Source organism: Manihot esculenta, chromosome 18 (genome assembly GCF_001659605.2).
Source record: "Manihot esculenta cultivar AM560-2 chromosome 18, M.esculenta_v8, whole genome shotgun sequence".
Taxonomy (NCBI): Eukaryota; Viridiplantae; Streptophyta; class Magnoliopsida; order Malpighiales; family Euphorbiaceae; genus Manihot; species Manihot esculenta.
The window spans coordinates 21,535,268-21,560,362 of NC_035178.2; the positions used below are offsets into that span (position 1 = coordinate 21,535,268).

The window sequence follows — 25,095 nt, forward strand, 5'->3', positions numbered from 1 at the left end:
ATGAAATCGACAAAAGAAAATTTAACACTACAGCATATCATGAACTCCTTCAGCGTAATCCAATGTAATGGATGCGATGCAACGCAACATTTTCGGCTCAAATGAGAAAAGAAACTGGGCCGCGGGAAACAAAATGCGGTTTTTTTAGAAAGGTTTGCGAAATAAGAGACTCATGAAATTAGGGCTGCTCATTTAAAACTTATTATCGGGAACCTAAGAAACTCGTTTAATAAAAACTTATTCATTTGATGGGTCGAGGTGCTGTGAGAATTTCAACACATAATAGGTCCACGTGATGCTGCACAAGGGTCGCCCAAAGAAAGGCATGAGTTGTCAACACATAATAGGTCCACGTGGCAAGATCTGATGAGTGGGTAGCGCGGCCCCACTCTAGGAAAGGAAGGCCCGCACACCTCAACACCCTGTTTATTAGCATAACTGGCCCTCCCCTGGATAAGATGAGTCTCGGCACAAAGTTATCATTATCAGGCACAGTCCCGCGTATACCCATTATGGCTATAGTCGCGGGATCACCGACCTATTAGCCGGCGATATCCCTGATCAAGCAAACGATCACATCATCATTGGATTATCAGAAAATGCTATATTTATCTCTGTCTTCTTACAGTATTAAAGGAGAACGACCAGAGAGGCAAAGGTACGATGTTCTTTTATACTGTTCAAGTTATGAGCAATTCCTTTCTCTCGCTTTTCTCTTCAGGCTTATTGAGTTGAGCGTCGGAGTGGCTGCCGTGGGCACCCATCACCTCACGTTCTCATTCTTGCAGGTTTAACCAATAACAGCACAGCTCTATTTTCCGACTGCATCACCAAGCTAGCCCGGGTGCTCGTTGGTCAATAAGCTCAAAGTTTTGGAATAAAAAATGCACAAGCTCTATCACATCGACATATTGTCGAACCCCGTGAATATGTGCGTCGCCTATTTTGCTTTTCATTTTAGCTCACTTTGTGTCACTGCACGACATATTGAGGCGTTGAAAATCTCTTCGGTGAAAAATACATTTTCTCATTAGGTTTTTTTAACGTCTTTAAATTTTTTTTTTATTGCATGCTAAGGGCAATTTTCAAAAGATTCAAGGACCGATTATGAATTTAGAAGGTACATGGCACTAATTTTATGAAAATAGAATATTCTTTGAAGCGAATAAATCTACCCGTGCTATGATTTAGGATCTACTCAAGCATCATCACTTAAAATCTCTTCAAGAAAGGAAGTCACTGTGAGTATGTGTCACGATTAATCGTTGCTCCGTTTCCTTTTCTTTAAAAGGAAACGTGACGCGGCTCATAAAAAGTGCATGCGATTTCTACTTATGTGAATTCTATTTTTTTTATGCAATATTTTGGAATATTGCACGGTGCGAGACAAATGAAAATCTACTATTGGCGTTGGAGGGTGCTTGTCATGAACAAGTAAGAAATCGCTATATCAGTATGAAAGGCTTAGACGTAAAGATAAGTTTTGCTGCAAACGAATGAAAAACAAGACAATATCTACTTATAGGTTAGACGTTAGTCGGTATTTCTCTGTTATGCTTTTTATTAAAAAGCGACAAAACAATTTCCAATAATAGAACAAAAGTTACAAGTAAATAACTTCCCTCCGTTATAAAATCCGGTAACTTTAGATAATTGCTTAGATATAAAAGCTTTTGCAAACAAGGAGAAATCCATTCTAATTTGCCGCGCATTTTACGAAAGAACTTAGAAAAGAAAAGGCTTCATGAAGATGACGACCCTGGAGACGTATTTTTCCCTGACATCTTTGCTATTATTGTTTGTTTTTGCTGGTAGAGTTCAATCTGCCGTATTTGATGTGAAAAATTATGGTGGTAAAGCCGATGGCAAGTCAGATATTAGCAAGGTGTGCTGACGATTCCTAATTTTTAATTTCGCCGTGATTTTCTTATACCTCATTTTAACTGAACTTTCATCTCCCTTTTTTTTTCCTTTTCAGGCATTATTGGGCGCGTGGAAAGAGGCTTGTTCAGCAAAGGGTTCCAACATAGTTGTAGTACCCAAAGGAACATATTCCATAGGTTTAACTGACTTAAATGGTCCATGCAAGGGAGCCATGGAGCTTCAAGTCCAAGGAACCTTATTGGCACCGATAAACCCTAGCAGTTATGCCAAGGACAGCTGGATTACTTTTGCATACATTGATCAATTCAAATTATCCGGTGGTGGAACCTTCGACGGACAAGGGCAAGTGGCTTGGAAGCAAAATAACTGCGGTCGAAATCCAAAATGCAAGAGACTTCCAGTTGTAAGTTTAATTGAATCGTATATTGTGCATGTATCATACTGCTTTGTAAGATGATTAATAACGTTTCCTTTATGTGCTTCTTGTCCTTTTAAAAACACGCCAGAGCTTGCGGTTTGACTTCATCACCAACAGCGTAGTTCAGGACGTAACATCGCTCGATAGTAAGAATTTCCATGTCAATCTTATAGGTGGCAAAAACCTTACTTTCGATCGCTTCACGATCACTGCACCAGGAGATAGCGACAATACAGATGGAATTCACATCGGGCATTCAAACGGGATCAACATTATTAATTCAAATATTGCCACCGGCGATGACTGCATCTCCATTGGTGGTGCCAGCGAACAAATAAGGATCACAAACGTACGATGTGGACATGGACATGGCATTAGCGTGGGAAGTTTAGGGAAGACCACTGATGAATTTGTCTCTGGAATTTTCGTAAGGAACTGCACCTTCTATGACACCGACAATGGAGTGAGAATTAAGACATGGCCGGCATTACATGGTGGCATGGCCTCTGATATGCATTTCGAGGATATTATGATGAAAAATGTCCGCAACCCTATCATTATAGATCAAATGTACTGCCCATGGAATCAGTGCAATCCAAACGTAACGCGAAAAGAAATGAAAATGAAAGAGTCTCTTAATGCATTGTCCGTGGACAAATCTGCCCGCAACATGAAATTTCTGTAACCCTTTGCCGTTTCTGATGTTTGTTTCAGCTTCCGTCAAAAGTTAAGATCTCCAACGTCACCTTCAAGAATATTAGGGGCTCTTCAGCGACCGCAGTAGCTGTTCGACTTAATTGCAGCAGCAGTTTTCCATGCCAGAAGGTCGAGCTCGCTGACATTAACTTGACGTACGGAGGAAAGGAAGGCCCTGTAAAATCCTTGTGTGCAAATGTTAAACCCACACTTAAGGGAAAATTGACTCCAACCATTTGCTAGTATTGTCAACGCTCAAACCTCGCAGCTCCTAGCCGCGATACATGGATTATCGAGGAGATGAGCATATTTCAAGTTGTAAGTTTTACCAAATAAAACGAGACACTTCAAAGTTTCCTTTTATATAGGTTACTGCGTGGGTAGACGGCCAAGATACTCGCATGTTGCTCTTTGTCTTTTTTGTTTTCCATTTTCTATTCAATCTGCTCGCTCACTCGTCGGGTTTCGCCGCGTCGTGCGGTGATTAAACTGACAACAGAAAACATGAGATTACAGTCGAAGGCAGTTTGGCCAAGTTTCGACCCTAGAAAAAATTATTCTGTCCGAATTTTCAGGCTTTTTATAGATTTTTCGTACAGTTTTGAACGTTATTTTCATCACGATAGAGTAATCGTATTAAAATTTCCACTCAAAGGCACACATTGTCCATGAGAAGAAAAGATATGCGTATTCTTTGGTGCTGAACTCAATTTGATGCTAGATTTACACAATCCACTCCCTAAAGAATTTGTTGAGTTTCGTTGCACAGTGCGGTGATGAAATCGACAAAAGAAAATTTAACACTACAGCATATCATGAACTCCTTCAGCGTAATCCAATGTAATGGATGCGATGCAACGCAACATTTTCGGCTCAAATGAGAAAAGAAACTAGGCCGCGGGAAACAAAATGCGGTTTTTTTAGAAAGGTTTGCGAAATAAGAGACTCATGAAATTAGGGCTGCTCATTTAAAACTTATTATCGGGAACCTAAGAAACTCGTTTAATAAAAACTTATTCATTTGATGGGTCGAGGTGCTGTGAGAATTTCAACACATAATAGGTCCACGTGATGCTGCACAAGGGTCGCCCAAAGAAAGGCATGAGTTGTCAACACATAATAGGTCCACGTGGCAAGATCTGATGAGTGGGTAGCGCGGCCCCACTCTAGGAAAGGAAGGCCCGCACACCTCAACACCCTGTTTATTAGCATAACTGGCCCTCCCCTGGATAAGATGAGTCTCGGCACAAAGTTATCATTATCAGGCACAGTCCCGCGTATACCCATTATGGCTATAGTCGCGGGATCACCGACCTATTAGCCGGCGATATCCCTGATCAAGCAAACGATCACATCATCATTGGATTATCAGAAAATGCTATATTTATCTCTGTCTTCTTACAGTATTAAAGGAGAACGACCAGAGAGGCAAAGGTACGATGTTCTTTTATACTGTTCAAGTTATGAGCAATTCCTTTCTCTCGCTTTTCTCTTCAGGCTTATTGAGTTGAGCGTCGGAGTGGCTGCCGTGGGCACCCATCACCTCACGTTCTCATTCTTGCAGGTTTAACCAATAACAGCACAGCTCTATTTTCCGACTGCATCACCAAGCTAGCCCGGGTGCTCGTTGGTCAATAAGCTCAAAGTTTTGGAATAAAAAATGCACAAGCTCTATCACATCGACATATTGTCGAACCCCGTGAATATGTGCGTCGCCTATTTTGCTTTTCATTTTAGCTCACTTTGTGTCACTGCACGACATATTGAGGCGTTGAAATCTCTTCGGTGAAAAATACATTTTCTCATTAGGTTTTTTTAACGTCTTTAAATTTTTTTTTTATTGCATGCTAAGGGCAATTTTCAAAAGATTCAAGGACCGATTATGAATTTAGAAGGTACATGGCACTAATTTTATGAAAATAGAATATTCTTTGAAGCGAATAAATCTACCCGTGCTATGATTTAGGATCTACTCAAGCATCATCACTTAAAATCTCTTCAAGAAAGGAAGTCACTGTGAGTATGTGTCACGATTAATCGTTGCTCCGTTTCCTTTTCTTTAAAAGGAAACGTGACGCGGCTCATAAAAAGTGCATGCGATTTCTACTTATGTGAATTCTATTTTTTTTATGCAATATTTTGGAATATTGCACGGTGCGAGACAAATGAAAATCTACTATTGGCGTTGGAGGGTGCTTGTCATGAACAAGTAAGAAATCGCTATATCAGTATGAAAGGCTTAGACGTTGTAGAAAGATAATATTTGTTGTATTTCACAATAGAGATTACAACCTATTTATACATGAGAGACGGTATCTAAACAGGAAGAAAAATCAAGCCTATGATTATGCAATCCCTAAAATTAAGTAACTAACCCATCTATCACTATTTACTTCCTATATTAACATATTTACTTCCTATAACCTATAACACTCCCCCTCAAGTTGGAGCATAAATGTTAATCATGCCCAACTTGTTACATATATAATCAACTCGAGTTCCATTTAGAGCTTTAGTAAAGATATCTCCTAATTGTTCTCCAGTTCGGATATGTCCCGTTGATATTATCTTTTGTTGGACCTTTTCACGAACAAAATGACAATCAATCTCGATGTGTTTAGTCCTCTCGTGAAACACTGGGTTGGAGGCAATGTGTATAGCTGCTTGATTATCACACCACAACTTAGCAGGCACCGAATTTGTGAATCCAACTTCTTCCAACAGTTGACGTACCCACAAGATTTCACAAACTCCTTGTGCCATGGCTCGATATTCAGATTCAGCACTAGAACGAGAGACCACATTTTGCTTCTTACTTTTCCATGAGACCAAGTTACCTCCCACAAAAACACAATACCCAGTAGTTGACCTTCTATCAACCTTCGAGCCTGCCCAATCAGCATCAGAAAAGCATTCAATATTTGAGTGCCCATGGTTGCCATAGAATAGCCCTCGCCCTGGGGCCCCTTTAAGGTAACAAAGAATCTGTCCCAAAGCATCCCATTGGGCAACAGTAGGAGATGACATAAACTGACTTACCACACTCACTGAATATGCAATATCAGGACGAGTCACCGTCAAATAATTCAACTTGCCAACTAATCTTCTATACCTTTCAGGATTTGCAAATGGCTCACTGTCTTCTGTGGTAAGTTGAAGGTTAGGAGTCATTGGGGCACTACAAGGCTTAGCACTCAATTTTCCTGTTTCTGCTAACAAATCCAGAACATATTTTCTTTGAGACAAGAAGATGCCTTTCTTACACCGCATAACTTCGATTCCCAAGAAATATTTCAATGAACCCAAATCCTTTGTATGAAACTGTGTTTTAAGAAATTCTTTTAGGGATGTGATGCCAGCAATATCACTTCCTGTGATAACGATATCATCCACATATACTACGAGCAGAATTAATCCACTATCAGAATTTCTATAAAACACCGAGTGATCACACTTACTCATTTTCATTCCAAACTGTTGGACCACATCACTAAACCTGCCAAACCATGCCCGAGGACTCTGTTTCAAGCCATAAAGGGATTTTCGAAGTCTACAAACCTTGCCTGACTCCCCCTGAGCAACAAAACCAGGTGGTTGCTCAATATAAACCTCCTCCTGAAGATCACCATGAAGAAAAGCATTTTTAATATCCAGTTGATGCAAAGGCCAATCATGTGTAGCTGCCAAGGAAATAAACAATCGAACAGATGCGAGCTTGGCAACCGGGGAAAAAGTATCAGAATAGTCCACTCCATAAGTTTGTGCATAACCTTTGGCCACTAAACGGGCCTTGAGGCGAGCAACAGATCCATCAGGATTTACTTTTACTGCAAACACCCATTTGCACCCAATAGCCCGCTTTCCTGGGGGCAAGGACATCAACTCCCAAGTACCATTAGTGTCAAGGGCCATCATTTCCTCTTCCATTGCAGCACGCCAACCAGGATGGGACAAAGCCTCAATAACAGTTTTGGGAATTGAAATAGAATCTAAAGCAGTGGCAAAACAACGAGAAGAAGAGGATAATTGATCATAAGAGACACAAGCTGAAATAGGATAAGTGCAAGTACGTTTACCTTTACGAAGAGCAATGGGCAAATCCAAATCAGACAGTGAAGGATCAGTGGGAGCAGGATCTGTCGACGAAGAAGCGGGTAGCGGAGCGGAGTCAGAGTCCTCTAAGCGTCTGGAATACACATGAAAGATGGGAGGGCGACCTGGCATATGAGCGAAAGGTGTAGGAGTAGTCTGAGGAGACAGAGAGCGAACAGAGTATAACAAAAGGTCATCTTCCTCACCTTGGGTGTTATAAACAGAGGATGGTGGAAAAAATGGAGTGGACTCAAAGAATGTTACATCTGCAGACACAAGATACCGATTCAGATCAGGAGAAAAACAACGATACCCTTTTTGACGTCGAGAGTAGCCAAGGAAGACACATTTGAGTGATTTGGGATCCAATTTAGTAACATGTGGACGAACATCACGAACAAAACAAGTACACCCAAAGATACGTGGCTCAATAGGAAACAAAGAATTAGTAGGAAACAAAATATTATAAGGGATATCACCATGAAGGATGGAGGAAGGCATGCGATTAATCAAAAAACAAGCAGTGGATACAGCATCAGCCCAAAAGCATTTAGGTACTTTCATTTGGAATAAGAGGGCTCTGGCTACTTCAAGAAGATGTCGATTTTTTCTTTCGGCAACTCCATTTTGTGAAGGAGTGTCAACACAAGAGGACTGATGAAGAATCCCTTTTTGTAACAAATAAGATTGAAATTCCCCAGAGAGATACTCTTTAGCATTATCACTTTGCAATATACGAATGGGAACATTGAATTGGGTTTGGATTTCAGCATAAAATGCACAAAAGATAGAAAATAATTCTGACCGACTCTTCATTAAAAATAACCAAGTAGTACGAGAGAAGTCATCAACAAAAGTAACAAAGTACTTAAAGCCAGACTTAGACACAGTAGGACAAGGACCCCAAACATCTGAATGTACTAACTCAAAAGGGGACGAAGCCCGTTTATTGACTCGAGATACTGAAGGCAAACGATGATGTTTGGCAAATTGACAAGACTCACAATCTAAAACAGACAAAGAATGAAACTGTGGATATAACTTCTTCAAAGCTGAGAGAGAAGGATGCCCCAAACGACAATGAACATCAAAAGGTGTTAAACGAGTGGAACATGCAAGTGATCTAGGTAGTTGCTGATCCAAGACGTAGAGACCCTCTGACTCACGCCCTCTACCAATAATCTGCTTCGTCGAAAGATCCTGAAAAATACAATGATCAGGAAAGAATGAGACACAGCAATTCAATGCACGAGTGAGTTTACTAACAGAAAGCAAATTAAATGCAAATTTAGGGAGACATAACACGGAGGATACAGAAAGAGAAGGGGTTAAGTTGACATGACCAGAACCCATGACAAAAGATTTAGTACCATCAGCAAGAGTAACATAAGAAGGCGATGCATGAGACTTAAGATTGGACAAAAGGGTAGAATTACCTGACATATGATCGGTAGCACCAGAATCAATAACCCATTTGGAGGATGAAGACACAAGACATGCAGTAGAGTTACCTGACTCGGCAATTGCAGTGATAGAGGAGGAATTAGAGGATTTCAGAGATGCCTGGTATTGGGTGAATTGTGCATACTCATCTTCAGATATTAAAATCCCCTTATCTGAAGGGGCATCAACTGCCATATGCGCCATTTGTGTGCGCTGATTCTTATTCTGTAGTTTTTGACATGTCTTCTTAGTATGTCCTGGTTCGCGGCAGTAATAACAAATGATTCCTCCTGAGTCAGAAGTAGGACCTATTTCCCCAGAATGCTGAGATCTTTTACCAGCATTAAAACCTCCCCTTTGACCACCTCTATTATTATGTCTGCCACTGTCATTGCGGCTAACAAGGGCACTAGTGGGGTGTGAAGGAATTGGCGATTCTGTACGCAATACCCTAGTGAACACATCATGTAACGATGATATTTCAGAGTCAGAAAGAATCTGAGATTTAGCTGTCTCAAACTCTGGAGGGAGACCTGCAAGAAAGCTCATAACAGCCATTTGCTCTCGTTGAGCTTGTTGAGTTTTCACATCTGTACTAAAGGGCATCAATACATTAAGTTCTTCATAAACTCTTTTAAAATCCATAAAGTAGGATGTCAAAGTTCTATCATTTTTCTGGGCTCGGTAAAACGCCTTACACACATCATAAATACGGGAAATATTCCCTTTGCCAGAATACAGAAATTCCAAATACTCCATTAATTCTTTAACAAATTCACAGTGATTAATAAGACTAATCACCTCACTATGAATAGAATTTCGAATTTGCAGAAACAAACGAGCATCATCCCTCATCCAATCTCTACGAGTTTCATCAGTTGGAGGATCCTTGGTAAGATGATCATCCATTGCAATACTTCGTAAATAAATACGGATAGTCTTACTCCAATCTAAAAAATTAGATCCATTTAATTTGTGTTCCGTGATTTTAGTCATCACAGGAATCACATCAGTTACGGTGGTTTTAACTTCAGCCATCAAAACAACCAACCCAAAACAATCAAAATAGCAAAGGATCAGAAGAACAGTACCCGTGAACAGTACCGATGAACAGTACCCGTGAACAGTACCGATGAACAGTACCCGTGAACAGTACCGATGAACAGTACCCGTGAACAGTACCGCGAACAGTGCGATAAACAGTGCCGTGAACAGTACCGTGAACAGTGCCGATGAAGAGATCCAAATGTTACCCTCTATGGATAACGCAAATGAACGGAGCCCTAAGTCTCCAAAAAAAAAATTTTAAAACTTGACGAGAGAGGAGAAAAAAAAATCTCTACGAGAAAGGCTCTGATACCGTGTAGAAAGATAATATTTGTTGTATTTCACAATAGAGATTACAACCTATTTATACATGAGAGACGGTATCTAAACAGGAAGAAAAATCAAGCCTATGATTATGCAATCCCTAAAATTAAGTAACTAACCCATCTATCACTATTTACTTCCTATATTAACATATTTACTTCCTATAACCTATAACACTCCCCCTCAAGTTGGAGCATAAATGTTAATCATGCCCAACTTGTTACATATATAATCAACTCGAGTTCCATTTAGAGCTTTAGTAAAGATATCTCCTAATTGTTCTCCAGTTCGGATATGTCCCGTTGATATTATCTTTTGTTGGACCTTTTCACGAACAAAATGACAATCAATCTCGATGTGTTTAGTCCTCTCGTGAAACACTGGGTTGGAGGCAATGTGTATAGCTGCTTGATTATCACACCACAACTTAGCAGGCACCGAATTTGTGAATCCAACTTCTTCCAACAGTTGACGTACCCACAAGATTTCACAAACTCCTTGTGCCATGGCTCGATATTCAGATTCAGCACTAGAACGAGAGACCACATTTTGCTTCTTACTTTTCCATGAGACCAAGTTACCTCCCACAAAAACACAATACCCAGTAGTTGACCTTCTATCAACCTTCGAGCCTGCCCAATCAGCATCAGAAAAGCATTCAATATTTGAGTGCCCATGGTTGCCATAGAATAGCCCTCGCCCTGGGGCCCCTTTAAGGTAACAAAGAATCTGTCCCAAAGCATCCCATTGGGCAACAGTAGGAGATGACATAAACTGACTTACCACACTCACTGAATATGCAATATCAGGACGAGTCACCGTCAAATAATTCAACTTGCCAACTAATCTTCTATACCTTTCAGGATTTGCAAATGGCTCACTGTCTTCTGTGGTAAGTTGAAGGTTAGGAGTCATTGGGGCACTACAAGGCTTAGCACTCAATTTTCCTGTTTCTGCTAACAAATCCAGAACATATTTTCTTTGAGACAAGAAGATGCCTTTCTTACACCGCATAACTTCGATTCCCAAGAAATATTTCAATGAACCCAAATCCTTTGTATGAAACTGTGTTTTAAGAAATTCTTTTAGGGATGTGATGCCAGCAATATCACTTCCTGTGATAACGATATCATCCACATATACTACGAGCAGAATTAATCCACTATCAGAATTTCTATAAAACACCGAGTGATCACACTTACTCATTTTCATTCCAAACTGTTGGACCACATCACTAAACCTGCCAAACCATGCCCGAGGACTCTGTTTCAAGCCATAAAGGGATTTTCGAAGTCTACAAACCTTGCCTGACTCCCCCTGAGCAACAAAACCAGGTGGTTGCTCAATATAAACCTCCTCCTGAAGATCACCATGAAGAAAAGCATTTTTAATATCCAGTTGATGCAAAGGCCAATCATGTGTAGCTGCCAAGGAAATAAACAATCGAACAGATGCGAGCTTGGCAACCGGGGAAAAAGTATCAGAATAGTCCACTCCATAAGTTTGTGCATAACCTTTGGCCACTAAACGGGCCTTGAGGCGAGCAACAGATCCATCAGGATTTACTTTTACTGCAAACACCCATTTGCACCCAATAGCCCGCTTTCCTGGGGGCAAGGACATCAACTCCCAAGTACCATTAGTGTCAAGGGCCATCATTTCCTCTTCCATTGCAGCACGCCAACCAGGATGGGACAAAGCCTCAATAACAGTTTTGGGAATTGAAATAGAATCTAAAGCAGTGGCAAAACAACGAGAAGAAGAGGATAATTGATCATAAGAGACACAAGCTGAAATAGGATAAGTGCAAGTACGTTTACCTTTACGAAGAGCAATGGGCAAATCCAAATCAGACAGTGAAGGATCAGTGGGAGCAGGATCTGTCGACGAAGAAGCGGGTAGCGGAGCGGAGTCAGAGTCCTCTAAGCGTCTGGAATACACATGAAAGATGGGAGGGCGACCTGGCATATGAGCGAAAGGTGTAGGAGTAGTCTGAGGAGACAGAGAGCGAACAGAGTATAACAAAAGGTCATCTTCCTCACCTTGGGTGTTATAAACAGAGGATGGTGGAAAAAATGGAGTGGACTCAAAGAATGTTACATCTGCAGACACAAGATACCGATTCAGATCAGGAGAAAAACAACGATACCCTTTTTGACGTCGAGAGTAGCCAAGGAAGACACATTTGAGTGATTTGGGATCCAATTTAGTAACATGTGGACGAACATCACGAACAAAACAAGTACACCCAAAGATACGTGGCTCAATAGGAAACAAAGAATTAGTAGGAAACAAAATATTATAAGGGATATCACCATGAAGGATGGAGGAAGGCATGCGATTAATCAAAAAACAAGCAGTGGATACAGCATCAGCCCAAAAGCATTTAGGTACTTTCATTTGGAATAAGAGGGCTCTGGCTACTTCAAGAAGATGTCGATTTTTTCTTTCGGCAACTCCATTTTGTGAAGGAGTGTCAACACAAGAGGACTGATGAAGAATCCCTTTTTGTAACAAATAAGATTGAAATTCCCCAGAGAGATACTCTTTAGCATTATCACTTTGCAATATACGAATGGGAACATTGAATTGGGTTTGGATTTCAGCATAAAATGCACAAAAGATAGAAAATAATTCTGACCGACTCTTCATTAAAAATAACCAAGTAGTACGAGAGAAGTCATCAACAAAAGTAACAAAGTACTTAAAGCCAGACTTAGACACAGTAGGACAAGGACCCCAAACATCTGAATGTACTAACTCAAAAGGGGACGAAGCCCGTTTATTGACTCGAGATACTGAAGGCAAACGATGATGTTTGGCAAATTGACAAGACTCACAATCTAAAACAGACAAAGAATGAAACTGTGGATATAACTTCTTCAAAGCTGAGAGAGAAGGATGCCCCAAACGACAATGAACATCAAAAGGTGTTAAACGAGTGGAACATGCAAGTGATCTAGGTAGTTGCTGATCCAAGACGTAGAGACCCTCTGACTCACGCCCTCTACCAATAATCTGCTTCGTCGAAAGATCCTGAAAAATACAATGATCAGGAAAGAATGAGACACAGCAATTCAATGCACGAGTGAGTTTACTAACAGAAAGCAAATTAAATGCAAATTTAGGGAGACATAACACGGAGGATACAGAAAGAGAAGGGGTTAAGTTGACATGACCAGAACCCATGACAAAAGATTTAGTACCATCAGCAAGAGTAACATAAGAAGGCGATGCATGAGACTTAAGATTGGACAAAAGGGTAGAATTACCTGACATATGATCGGTAGCACCAGAATCAATAACCCATTTGGAGGATGAAGACACAAGACATGCAGTAGAGTTACCTGACTCGGCAATTGCAGTGATAGAGGAGGAATTAGAGGATTTCAGAGATGCCTGGTATTGGGTGAATTGTGCATACTCATCTTCAGATATTAAAATCCCCTTATCTGAAGGGGCATCAACTGCCATATGCGCCATTTGTGTGCGCTGATTCTTATTCTGTAGTTTTTGACATGTCTTCTTAGTATGTCCTGGTTCGCGGCAGTAATAACAAATGATTCCTCCTGAGTCAGAAGTAGGACCTATTTCCCCAGAATGCTGAGATCTTTTACCAGCATTAAAACCTCCCCTTTGACCACCTCTATTATTATGTCTGCCACTGTCATTGCGGCTAACAAGGGCACTAGTGGGGTGTGAAGGAATTGGCGATTCTGTACGCAATACCCTAGTGAACACATCATGTAACGATGATATTTCAGAGTCAGAAAGAATCTGAGATTTAGCTGTCTCAAACTCTGGAGGGAGACCTGCAAGAAAGCTCATAACAGCCATTTGCTCTCGTTGAGCTTGTTGAGTTTTCACATCTGTACTAAAGGGCATCAATACATTAAGTTCTTCATAAACTCTTTTAAAATCCATAAAGTAGGATGTCAAAGTTCTATCATTTTTCTGGGCTCGGTAAAACGCCTTACACACATCATAAATACGGGAAATATTCCCTTTGCCAGAATACAGAAATTCCAAATACTCCATTAATTCTTTAACAAATTCACAGTGATTAATAAGACTAATCACCTCACTATGAATAGAATTTCGAATTTGCAGAAACAAACGAGCATCATCCCTCATCCAATCTCTACGAGTTTCATCAGTTGGAGGATCCTTGGTAAGATGATCATCCATTGCAATACTTCGTAAATAAATACGGATAGTCTTACTCCAATCTAAAAATTAGATCCATTTAATTTGTGTTCCGTGATTTTAGTCATCACAGGAATCACATCAGTTACGGTGGTTTTAACTTCAGCCATCAAAACAACCAACCCAAAACAATCAAAATAGCAAAGGATCAGAAGAACAGTACCCGTGAACAGTACCGATGAACAGTACCCGTGAACAGTACCGATGAACAGTACCCGTGAACAGTACCGATGAACAGTACCCGTGAACAGTACCGCGAACAGTGCGATAAACAGTGCCGTGAACAGTACCGTGAACAGTGCCGATGAAGAGATCCAAATGTTACCCTCTATGGATAACGCAAATGAACGGAGCCCTAAGTCTCCAAAAAAAAATTTTAAAACTTGACGAGAGAGGAGAAAAAAAAATCTCTACGAGAAAGGCTCTGATACCGTGTAGAAAGATAATATTTGTTGTATTTCACAATAGAGATTACAACCTATTTATACATGAGAGACGGTATCTAAACAGGAAGAAAAATCAAGCCTATGATTATGCAATCCCTAAAATTAAGTAACTAACCCATCTATCAATATTTACTTCCTATATTAACATATTTACTTCCTATAACCTATAACACTCCCCCTCAAGTTGGAGCATAAATGTTAATCATGCCCAACTTGTTACATATATAATCAACTCGAGTTCCATTTAGAGCTTTAGTAAAGATATCTCCTAATTGTTCTCCAGTTCGGATATGTCCCGTTGATATTATCTTTTGTTGGACCTTTTCACGAACAAAATGACAATCAATCTCGATGTGTTTAGTCCTCTCGTGAAACACTGGGTTGGAGGCAATGTGTATAGCTGCTTGATTATCACACCACAACTTAGCAGGCACCGAATTTGTGAATCCAACTTCTTCCAATAGTTGACGTACCCACAAGATTTCACAAACTCCTTGTGCCATGGCTCGATATTCAGATTCAGCACTAGAACGAGAGACCACATTTTGCTTCTTACTTTTCCATGAGACCAAGTTACCTCCCACAAAAACACAATACCCAGTAGTTGACCTTCTATCAACCTTCGAGCCTGCCCAATCAGCATCAGAAAAGCATTCAATATTTGAGTGCCCATGGTTGCCATAGAATAGCCCTCGCCCTGGGGCCCCTTTAAGGTAACAAAGAATCTGTCCCAAAGCATCCCATTGGGCAACAGTAGGAGATGACATAAACTGACTTACCACACTCACTGAATATGCAATATCAGGACGAGTCACCGTCAAATAATTCAACTTGCCAACTAATCTTCTATACCTTTCAGGATTTGCAAATGGCTCACTGTCTTCTGTGGTAAGTTGAAGGTTAGGAGTCATTGGGGCACTACAAGGCTTAGCACTCAATTTTCCTGTTTCTGCTAACAAATCCAGAACATATTTTCTTTGAGACAAGAAGATGCCTTTCTTACACCGCATAACTTCGATTCCCAAGAAATATTTCAATGAACCCAAATCCTTTGTATGAAACTGTGTTTTAAGAAATTCTTTTAGGGATGTGATGCCAGCAATATCACTTCCTGTGATAACGATATCATCCACATATACTACGAGCAGAATTAATCCACTATCAGAATTTCTATAAAACACCGAGTGATCACACTTACTCATTTTCATTCCAAACTGTTGGACCACATCACTAAACCTGCCAAACCATGCCCGAGGACTCTGTTTCAAGCCATAAAGGGATTTTCGAAGTCTACAAACCTTGCCTGACTCCCCCTGAGCAACAAAACCAGGTGGTTGCTCAATATAAACCTCCTCCTGAAGATCACCATGAAGAAAAGCATTTTTAATATCCAGTTGATGCAAAGGCCAATCATGTGTAGCTGCCAAGGAAATAAACAATCGAACAGATGCGAGCTTGGCAACCGGGGAAAAAGTATCAGAATAGTCCACTCCATAAGTTTGTGCATAACCTTTGGCCACTAAACGGGCCTTGAGGCGAGCAACAGATCCATCAGGATTTACTTTTACTGCAAACACCCATTTGCACCCAATAGCCCGCTTTCCTGGGGGCAAGGACATCAACTCCCAAGTACCATTAGTGTCAAGGGCCATCATTTCCTCTTCCATTGCAGCACGCCAACCAGGATGGGACAAAGCCTCAATAACAGTTTTGGGAATTGAAATAGAATCTAAAGCAGTGGCAAAACAACGAGAAGAAGAGGATAATTGATCATAAGAGACACAAGCTGAAATAGGATAAGTGCAAGTACGTTTACCTTTACGAAGAGCAATGGGCAAATCCAAATCAGACAGTGAAGGATCAGTGGGAGCAGGATCTGTCGACGAAGAAGCGGGTAGCGGAGCGGAGTCAGAGTCCTCTAAGCGTCTGGAATACACATGAAAGATGGGAGGGCGACCTGGCATATGAGCGAAAGGTGTAGGAGTAGTCTGAGGAGACAGAGAGCGAACAGAGTATAACAAAAGGTCATCTTCCTCACCTTGGGTGTTATAAACAGAGGATGGTGGAAAAAATGGAGTGGACTCAAAGAATGTTACATCTGCAGACACAAGATACCGATTCAGATCAGGAGAAAAACAACGATACCCTTTTTGACGTCGAGAGTAGCCAAGGAAGACACATTTGAGTGATTTGGGATCCAATTTAGTAACATGTGGACGAACATCACGAACAAAACAAGTACACCCAAAGATACGTGGCTCAATAGGAAACAAAGATTTAGTAGGAAACAAAATATTATAAGGGATATCACCATGAAGGATGGAGGAAGGCATGCGATTAATCAAAAAACAAGCAGTGGATACAGCATCAGCCCAAAAGCATTTAGGTACTTTCATTTGGAATAAGAGGGCTCTGGCTACTTCAAGAAGATGTCGATTTTTTCTTTCGGCAACTCCATTTTGTGAAGGAGTGTCAACACAAGAGGACTGATGAAGAATCCCTTTTTGTAACAAATAAGATTGAAATTCCCCAGAGAGATACTCTTTAGCATTATCACTTTGCAATATACGAATGGGAACATTGAATTGGGTTTGGATTTCAGCATAAAATGCACAAAAGATAGAAAATAATTCTGAACCGACTCTTCATTAAAAATAACCAAGTAGTACGAGAGAAGTCATCAACAAAAGTAACAAAGTACTTAAAGCCAGACTTAGACACAGTAGGACAAGGACCCCAAACATCTGAATGTACTAACTCAAAGGGGACGAAGCCCGTTTATTGACTCGAGATACTGAAGGCAAACGATGATGTTTGGCAAATTGACAAGACTCACAATCTAAAACAGACAAAGAATGAAACTGTGGATATAACTTCTTCAAAGCTGAGAGAGAAGGATGCCCCAAACGACAATGAACATCAAAAGGTGTTAAACGCGTGGAACATGCAAGTGATCTAGGTAGTTGCTGATCCAAGACGTAGAGACCCTCTGACTCACGCCCTCTACCAATAATCTGCTTCGTCGAAAGATCCTGAAAAATACAGTGATCAGGAAAGAATGAGACACAGCAATTCAATGCACGAGTGAGTTTACTAACAGAAAGCAAATTAAATGCGAATTTAGGGAGACATAACACGGAGGATACAGAAAGAGAAGGGGTTAAGTTGACATGACCAGAACCCATGACAAAAGATTTAGTACCATCAGCAAGAGTAACATAAGAAGTCGATGCATGAGACTCAAGATTGGACAAAAGGGTAGAATTACCTGACATATGATCGGTAGCACCAGAATCAATAACCCATTTGGAGGATGAAGACACAAGACATGCAGTAGAGTTACCTGACTCGGCAATTGCAGTGATAGAGGAGGAATTAGAGGATTTCAGAGATGCCTGGTATTGGGTGAATTGTGCATACTCATCTTCAGATATCAAAATCCCCTTATCTGAAGGGGCATCAACTGCCATATGCGCCATTTGTGTGCGCTGATTCTTATTCTGTAGTTTTTGACATGTCTTCTTAGTATGTCCTGGTTCGCGGCAGTAATAACAAATGATTCCTCCTGAGTCAGAAGTAGGACCTATTTCCCCAGAATGCTGAGATCTTTTACCAGCATTAAAACCTCCCCTTTGACCACCTCTATTATTATGTCTGCCACTGTCATTGCGGCTAACAAGGGCACTAGTGGGGTGTGAAGGAATTGGCGATTCTGTACGCAATACCCTAGTGAACACATCATGTAACGATGATATTTCAGAGTCAGAAAGAATCTGAGATTTAGCTGTCTCAAACTCTGGAGGGAGACCTGCAAGAAAGCTCATAACAGCCATTTGCTCTCGTTGAGCTTGTTGAGTTTTCACATCTGTACTAAAGGGCATCAATACATTAAGTTCTTCATAAACTCTTTTAAAATCCATAAAATAGGATGTCAAAGTTCTATCATTTTTCTGGGCTCGGTAAAACGCCTTACACACATCATAAATACGGGAAATATTCCCTTTGCCAGAATACAGAAATTCCAAATACTCCATTAATTCTTTAACAAATTCACAGTGATTAATAAGACTAATCACCTCACTATGAATAGAATTTCGAATTTGCAGAAACAAACGAGCATCATCCCTCATCCAATCTCTACGAGTTTCATCAGTTGGAGGATCCTTGGTAAGATGATCATCCATTGCAATACTTCGTAAATAAATACGGATAGTCTTACTCCAATCTAAAAAATTAGATCCATTTAATTTGTGTTCCGTGATTTTAGTCATCACAGGAATCACATCAGTTACGGTGGTTTTAACTTCAGCCATCAAAACAACTAACCCAAAACAATCAAAATAGCAAAGGATCAGAAGAACAGTACCCGTGAACAGTACCGATGAACAGTACCCGTGAACAGTACCGATGAACAGTACCGCGAACAGTACCGAGAACAGTGCCGTGAACAGTGCCGATGAACAGTGCCGATGAACAGTACCGTGAACAGTGCCGATGAAGAGATCCAAATGTTACCCTTTATGGATAACTCAAATGAACGGAACCCTAAGTCTCCAAAAAAAAAAAAATTTTAAAACTTGACGAGAGAGGAGGAAAAAAAAATCTCTACGAGAAAGGCTCTGATACCATGTAGAAAGATAATATTTGTTGTATTTCACAATAGAGATTACAACCTATTTATACATGAGAGACGGTATCTAAACAGGAAGAAAAATCAAGCTTATGATTATGCAATCCCTAAAATTAAGTAACTAACCCATCTATCAATATTTACTTCCTATATTAACATATTTACTTCCTATAACCTATAACAATATTAATGAGGAATCATTATAATTCCCAAACCCAAAAAAATTTGGCCCATCATCTAGTTGATGTGTCCATTGTCATTTAGTTTGGAACTGGATTGCAATTTTAGCATGAGCAATATTTGTCCTGGGCACTGAGGCTTCATTTGATATTCAACACATACTATACAGTTATCTGATATCCATTTCCAGAGTTGCAACTACCACCAGTAAAAGTGTTTTTTGTTTTTGGGTTTGTGGTGTGTTTGATTATATTTAGTGTTTTTTATGTGATGCTTTGTAGATAGTTCATTTTCGGTCTCTCGAGAAACCAAAAGAGGATGATTTTTGCCTAGAGTTGTAAGTACTTGCAATTCTAACATTTCTTCTTTTTCCTTTTTTTCCTTTTTTTTTTTCTTTTGAAAATCTGTTTTGGTGTTAGACATTCATAAACTACCATTGATGATTTTCAAGGTCAAAGCTACATACTTATGATGATGTTGTGGAAAGAGTAGCTCGCCAAATTGGTTTAGATGATCCATCCAAGATCAGGTTAACATCTCACAACTGCTACTCCCAGCAGCCTAAGCCCCAACCAATTAAATATCGAGGAGTGGAGCATCTGTCAGATATGTTAGTTCACTATAACCAGGTAGATGTTGCATGGATTGAAGAAATCATGCCCTTGCTCTTAATACAATGACATAGTATGACGATAAATAATGCAAACTTTTTTCTTTCCCTCTTTTCACAGACATCTGATATTTTATACTATGAAGTTCTGGATATCCCTCTTCCAGAATTGCAAGGTTTGAAAAATCTGAAAGTTGCTTTCCATCATGCTACTAAAGATGAGGTAATCTGTTGCCCCTGTCTTTTTCTGTATCATCTTTGAGCCATCCGACTAACATTGCTGTAACTGTTGCAGGTGGTAATTCATAATATTAGATTACCTAAACAGAGCACTGTGGGGGATGTGATTAATGAACTTAGAACAAAGGTAAGACTTTTCTTACTTTTGCTTTGCAATTGCTGATGCACTTCTAATGATTGCTGAAACACCTATTATTATGCTCATTTGATCTGAAAGTGTCTTGTAACATGGAAGACCAAATTGCCACTTGACTTATTAGTTTGACTAGTTTTCACATCAAATAGTGGATTAGTGCGTTTTTCCCTCTCTCCCCTTGTATTATGTAGAGTTTCCCATAATAACTCCCTATCCTTTTCCCCTTGAAACAGGTAGAGTTGTCTCACCCAAATGCAGAACTTCGTCTTCTTGAAGTTTTCTATCACAAGATTTACAAGGTATTGAGTCCACTATTGAGGTTTGTTTGCTACTTAAATAAAAGTAATCATCCTTGTTCAGTGATCATTGGATGATTTGGACAATATGGAATGATCTTTCAAAAATGTTTGCTAGTTGTGCTGCTGATATATGCTCTGTGGAATTTCAGTTTCTCTTTATAGTAATACATTTGATCTTTAAAATGTTTCGTTTGTACCATTTATTGGTTGCCCTGATAACTCATGTTTTGACATCTTGGATTTGCAGATCTTTCCTCATAATGAAAAAATTGAAAATATAAATGACCAGTACTGGACACTGCGTGCTGAGGAGGCAAGTCTATTTTCCATTTCTCTTTCTGTTATATGTTCTTTTATTGTCTTCAATGTGGCTACTGGTGACTGTGTCTTATATTCCTCCAAATATACTCTGTGGGATCATTAGATACAGATGCAAGTTTGAACTTAGACGTAGGATATTATGTGTAAGCATGTTCCTGTGGGTTATGATCATATATATATATATATATTGGTGTTGGTTGGAAATGGCCTTTGGATGAAGCATTTATGTGTTTATGTGTGCACATGTTTATGAAGGTTCTAATCACATAAAATTTTAGTGCTTCCACTTTAATGCCCAAATTGAAGCACCGTGTCTAACATCAATTGACTATAGGTAGTGGCTGATGCAGAAATTTAGTTCAGAGACCCAATTTAAATAAGTAACTAAAGTAAATAAAATATACTCTCTCCCGCTTCATTATTTTTATCAATATTTTTTTATTATCCTAAATTATTGTCCACTTTCTTTTGTTATAGAGACATATAATTGACTATTACTCCCTCCTTTCCATAATTTTTATTCATATATATTTTTTTTGAAATAAGTCTACTTTTCTTTTTTAGACTATAATATGTAAATTACTATTATAACCCTATTTTATTTTATTTTATTTCCAAGAAACCTCTCAAAATATCTCTTAATATTTAATAAAATTTAATGTATTTAAGATTGATATAATTGGAAAGTTAATAGAAAAAATTATATTTCTTAATATGTGTGAAAAAGTAAAATAGACAATATTTAATTTTATGTTATTTCTAAATCAACCTGTCATTAATTGTTATTTTTCTAAATAAGTATTCAAAATATTTCTTAGTATTTAATAAAATTTAATGTTTGATATGTATAATTGGAAAGTCAATAAACTAAATTGTTTTTCTTAACATGTGTGAAAAATCAAAGTGAACAAAAATTATAAGATGGAATATAAAATAACTATATATTCAGAAGATAAATCCTTATAAAAAGTGAATAAACTATTATAATTAAATCATGATCACTCTCATATATTTTTCATTGATTGAAATATATTCTTAATGATATCATTATCAACATTTGCAAATATATCTTTCAATATAAGTTATCGATAAATTATTCATGGTTCATCACCAATTTTATTATAAAGTCGACTTTTAATGATATTTACTGCAAAAAAAATCTTTTCCCACTGTGATTATAATATAATTCATAAAAAATAATACTATTAAAGTAATATAGTATTTTAATAATATTCTACTACATGATTTACTATTGAAATTTAATTTTTCTAAAAAAACAGAAAATATTCTAACCCATTAAAATTTATTTCATATAGTTTCATTCATATAAATAGATTAATAACTAAATGAGATAAATAAAAAAAAAATTATCACTTAATAATAAGTGGTATATAAAATTAAATTAAATAATGAATGGAATCACTACGAAAAAATTTAAATGTAGACTTGGATTTAAAATCTTGAAAATGAGAAGCAAAGTTTTTGGATTAAAAAATAATATTGGAGATGAGGGATCAAATAGTAAAAATTTCTTTAACAAATAGATTAAAGAGTTTGATTTTATAAGATATAATAATGATTTAATTAAATAATTTTGAAATAAGGATGAGCTGCTAAGTTTTTTAAACATATAGGGATCTAATGATAATTTTTCATATTTTAGAAAAAAATACATATATACCCTAAAAAAATTAAAAATTTTTAGGGGTGCCCATAGCCCCCTTGGCCTACTACTGGCTCCGCCTCTGACTATAAGAAGCTCATATCATTTTGTTCGCATATTTGGATCATTAATAGAAATGATATATTTTTTTTTAATAATTGTTTTTTATGTTTTTGGTTAAACAATAAGTTAAATTTATAGACTAATTCAGTGATTTAACAATGGAGCTATTTTTGAGGCTGTCAATATTTTTCAGATGTTTCTGAATTGTTGGCCTGCTCAAACTTTCCTATATGGAGTTATAGTTTATCTTGATAGTTGCATTTATTATAATTTTTCTTTGCAGTAGCATTTTAGTCACGAACCATTTGGTTTAACCTTTCAAGTTACCAAGAGAATTTGGTAAATGCCCAATAGCCTAGGCCCTAGGCTGACATGGAGGAGCCATTGTTCATCTGTTGCTTACACATGTAGGGATAGTTAAGCTATATTTAGTTATACTACAAGCTAATATCTTCTTTCTTTCCACAGATTCCTGAGGAAGAGAAAAGTCTTGGACCCCATGATCGTTTGATTCATGTTTATCACTTTACAAAGGAGACGGCTCAGAATCAAATGGTATTGAACCATATTTAAATTAATTAGCAGGCTTCACTTGCTCCTAGTCATCTGGCTGTTATGAAAATGAATGTCAAGTTGCATGTACTTTTCAAGTTCTTATGTGCCATTACTTACCTTTTGTATTCTTAACAGCAAGTACAGAATTTTGGGGAGCCATTTTTCTTGGTCATCCATGAAGGTGAAACTTTAGCTGAAGTTAAATCTCGCATACAAAAGAAATTGCAGGTTCCTGATGAGGAATTTGCTAAGGTATCTTTAAAAATAAACCCTTCTTTCCTTGTATGATTAAGAAATGAACATGTGCATGCAAGGCAGGGAAGTCATGCACTTTGTGCTGCTTGGCAGCTAATTAATTTTGTGCATTAATCTGTGAATGTATTTTTGTTTCTTTTATGGATTGTGCAATTCTTTCAATTACTAAGTTTCCATCTCCCTCTTTGTTGGTCAGTGGAAATTTGCATTTCTGTCACTAGGTCGTCCAGAATATCTGCAGGATTCTGACATAGTGTTTACCCGTTTTCAGGTGCTTCTCAAAATTTTTTCTCCTGTAGATTTATTTTGAAAGAGTTATCCAATAGTCTGGTGATTTTTTTAGGGTGATTGCTTGGTGTAAAATCAAATGGTGTTATTTTCTTTTTCAGAGAAGAGATGTTTATGGTGCTTGGGAGCAGTACCTTGGGTTAGAGCATTCTGACAACACACCAAAGAGGTCTTATGCAGTAAACCAGGTACATATAGTTGCTTAAATACTAATGCATGTACAGAGTTATCTTTACCAATGATGCTCTTGTGTGTTTAATATACATTTCAAAAGTGATTGGGGTTTCTTTGTGAATGCTTTTGCCCAAAACGGTGCAGGAGTTATCATGAAATTGATTAATATGTATTGATGTCTGATTGTCACCATTCTTTGGTTTCAAAATATTGCAGAATCGTCATACATTTGAGAAGCCAGTTAAAATATACAATTAGACGAGCTGATGATCCTGCACCTGCACTTTTAAGTAGAATCAACATCCTTAATGCTATATAATGTTTTATGGAGATGCGGAGGATTGAGTGGTACATTTGAAGGAAGGAAATGAATGAATTGCAAAGAACAAATGAAAAAGGCGAAAAATGTAGGGGGTAGGCAATTGGTTTTGTAGGATACATGCTTCCCTTTTTATGCGGGTGAGGAAGGGGAGGGGTTCTCCTTTATGTAGTGTGGTTTTTATGTGGATACAACCTTTTCTTGAGCTCCTCCTCCTAATGAGGGTACCTCCTTGCTTTTAGAGATTGGTGGGTTTACCAATTAACAGCTACCAGTGTAATTTAGCCAAGTACATAACAGGATTTTGACTAGGGGATGTATACCGGGTATAGTTGGTTGCGCTTGACATTTCAATTCTTTTCTCTTCTTATTTGTCATTATCTCCAGTGAAGGGATGGCGTTGTAAAATGGTTGGGTTGAATTTACAGTTGTGGGCTCAGGATTTCCTGTAAAAGAATTGCATTACTATGCTGTCCACAGGTTTTTATGGCGCCTCCTTTTTCTACTGTTTATGTAGTGCATCTCATTTGTTCTTCAAGAGCCTTTAAGCTTTGCTGTTTCCCATTAGTTTTATGATATGATAAATAGCTACCAGTTTTTAGTTCAATGGGGTTTCAATGAAATTGTTGGTTTCTTTTGGATATGAAACTGATTTCAATTACTCCTAATCAAATGAGTAAATGATTCATATTTCCTGCCCCTAATCTGCAATTAACACAATATGCAACCGAGCAACACTGGAAGCTATTTAGAGAAACTGAAGGCATCTCTGACGTATCCTTGAATCTTTGCAGATAAATTGTTCA

The 25,095-nt window shown here is 38.4% G+C and overlaps 2 protein-coding genes across 2 annotated transcripts; both read left to right on the forward strand.

The window, feature by feature from the left end:
• Positions 1 to 1,750: 1,750 nt before the first annotated feature.
• LOC122722428 (exopolygalacturonase-like) lies at positions 1,751 to 3,241 on the forward strand. The gene is made up of 4 exons (XM_043953127.1): positions 1,751 to 1,885; positions 1,979 to 2,287; positions 2,391 to 2,903; positions 3,017 to 3,241. The coding sequence occupies exons 1-4, from the start codon at positions 1,751 to 1,753 to the stop codon at positions 3,239 to 3,241; spliced, it is 1,182 nt and encodes a 393-aa protein (XP_043809062.1).
• Positions 3,242 to 19,607: 16,366 nt separating this feature from the next.
• On the forward strand, positions 19,608 to 24,827 carry LOC122722528 (ubiquitin C-terminal hydrolase 12-like). The gene is made up of 11 exons (XM_043953565.1): positions 19,608 to 19,703; positions 19,818 to 19,995; positions 20,098 to 20,199; positions 20,272 to 20,343; positions 20,586 to 20,651; positions 20,899 to 20,964; positions 23,167 to 23,253; positions 23,389 to 23,505; positions 23,705 to 23,779; positions 23,898 to 23,984; positions 24,187 to 24,827. The coding sequence occupies exons 2-11, from the start codon at positions 19,975 to 19,977 to the stop codon at positions 24,226 to 24,228; spliced, it is 735 nt and encodes a 244-aa protein (XP_043809500.1). The 5' UTR covers positions 19,608 to 19,703; positions 19,818 to 19,974; the 3' UTR covers positions 24,229 to 24,827.
• The last annotated feature ends 268 nt before the right edge of the window (positions 24,828 to 25,095 follow it).

Coding starts and splice junctions, on each gene's coding strand:
- LOC122722428 (XM_043953127.1), top strand. CDS start 1,751: ATGACGACCCTGGAGACGTATTTTTCCCTGACATCTTTGCTATTATTG. Junction 2,288..2,390: donor AATGCAAGAGACTTCCAGTT/GTAAGTTTAATT, acceptor AAAACACGCCAG/AGCTTGCGGTTTGACTTCAT. Junction 2,904..3,016: donor GGAATCAGTGCAATCCAAAC/GTAACGCGAAAA, acceptor TGTTTGTTTCAG/CTTCCGTCAAAAGTTAAGAT.
- LOC122722528 (XM_043953565.1), top strand. CDS start 19,975: ATGTTAGTTCACTATAACCAG. Junction 20,344..20,585: donor TTAATGAACTTAGAACAAAG/GTAAGACTTTTC, acceptor CCCTTGAAACAG/GTAGAGTTGTCTCACCCAAA. Junction 23,254..23,388: donor AGACGGCTCAGAATCAAATG/GTATTGAACCAT, acceptor TATTCTTAACAG/CAAGTACAGAATTTTGGGGA.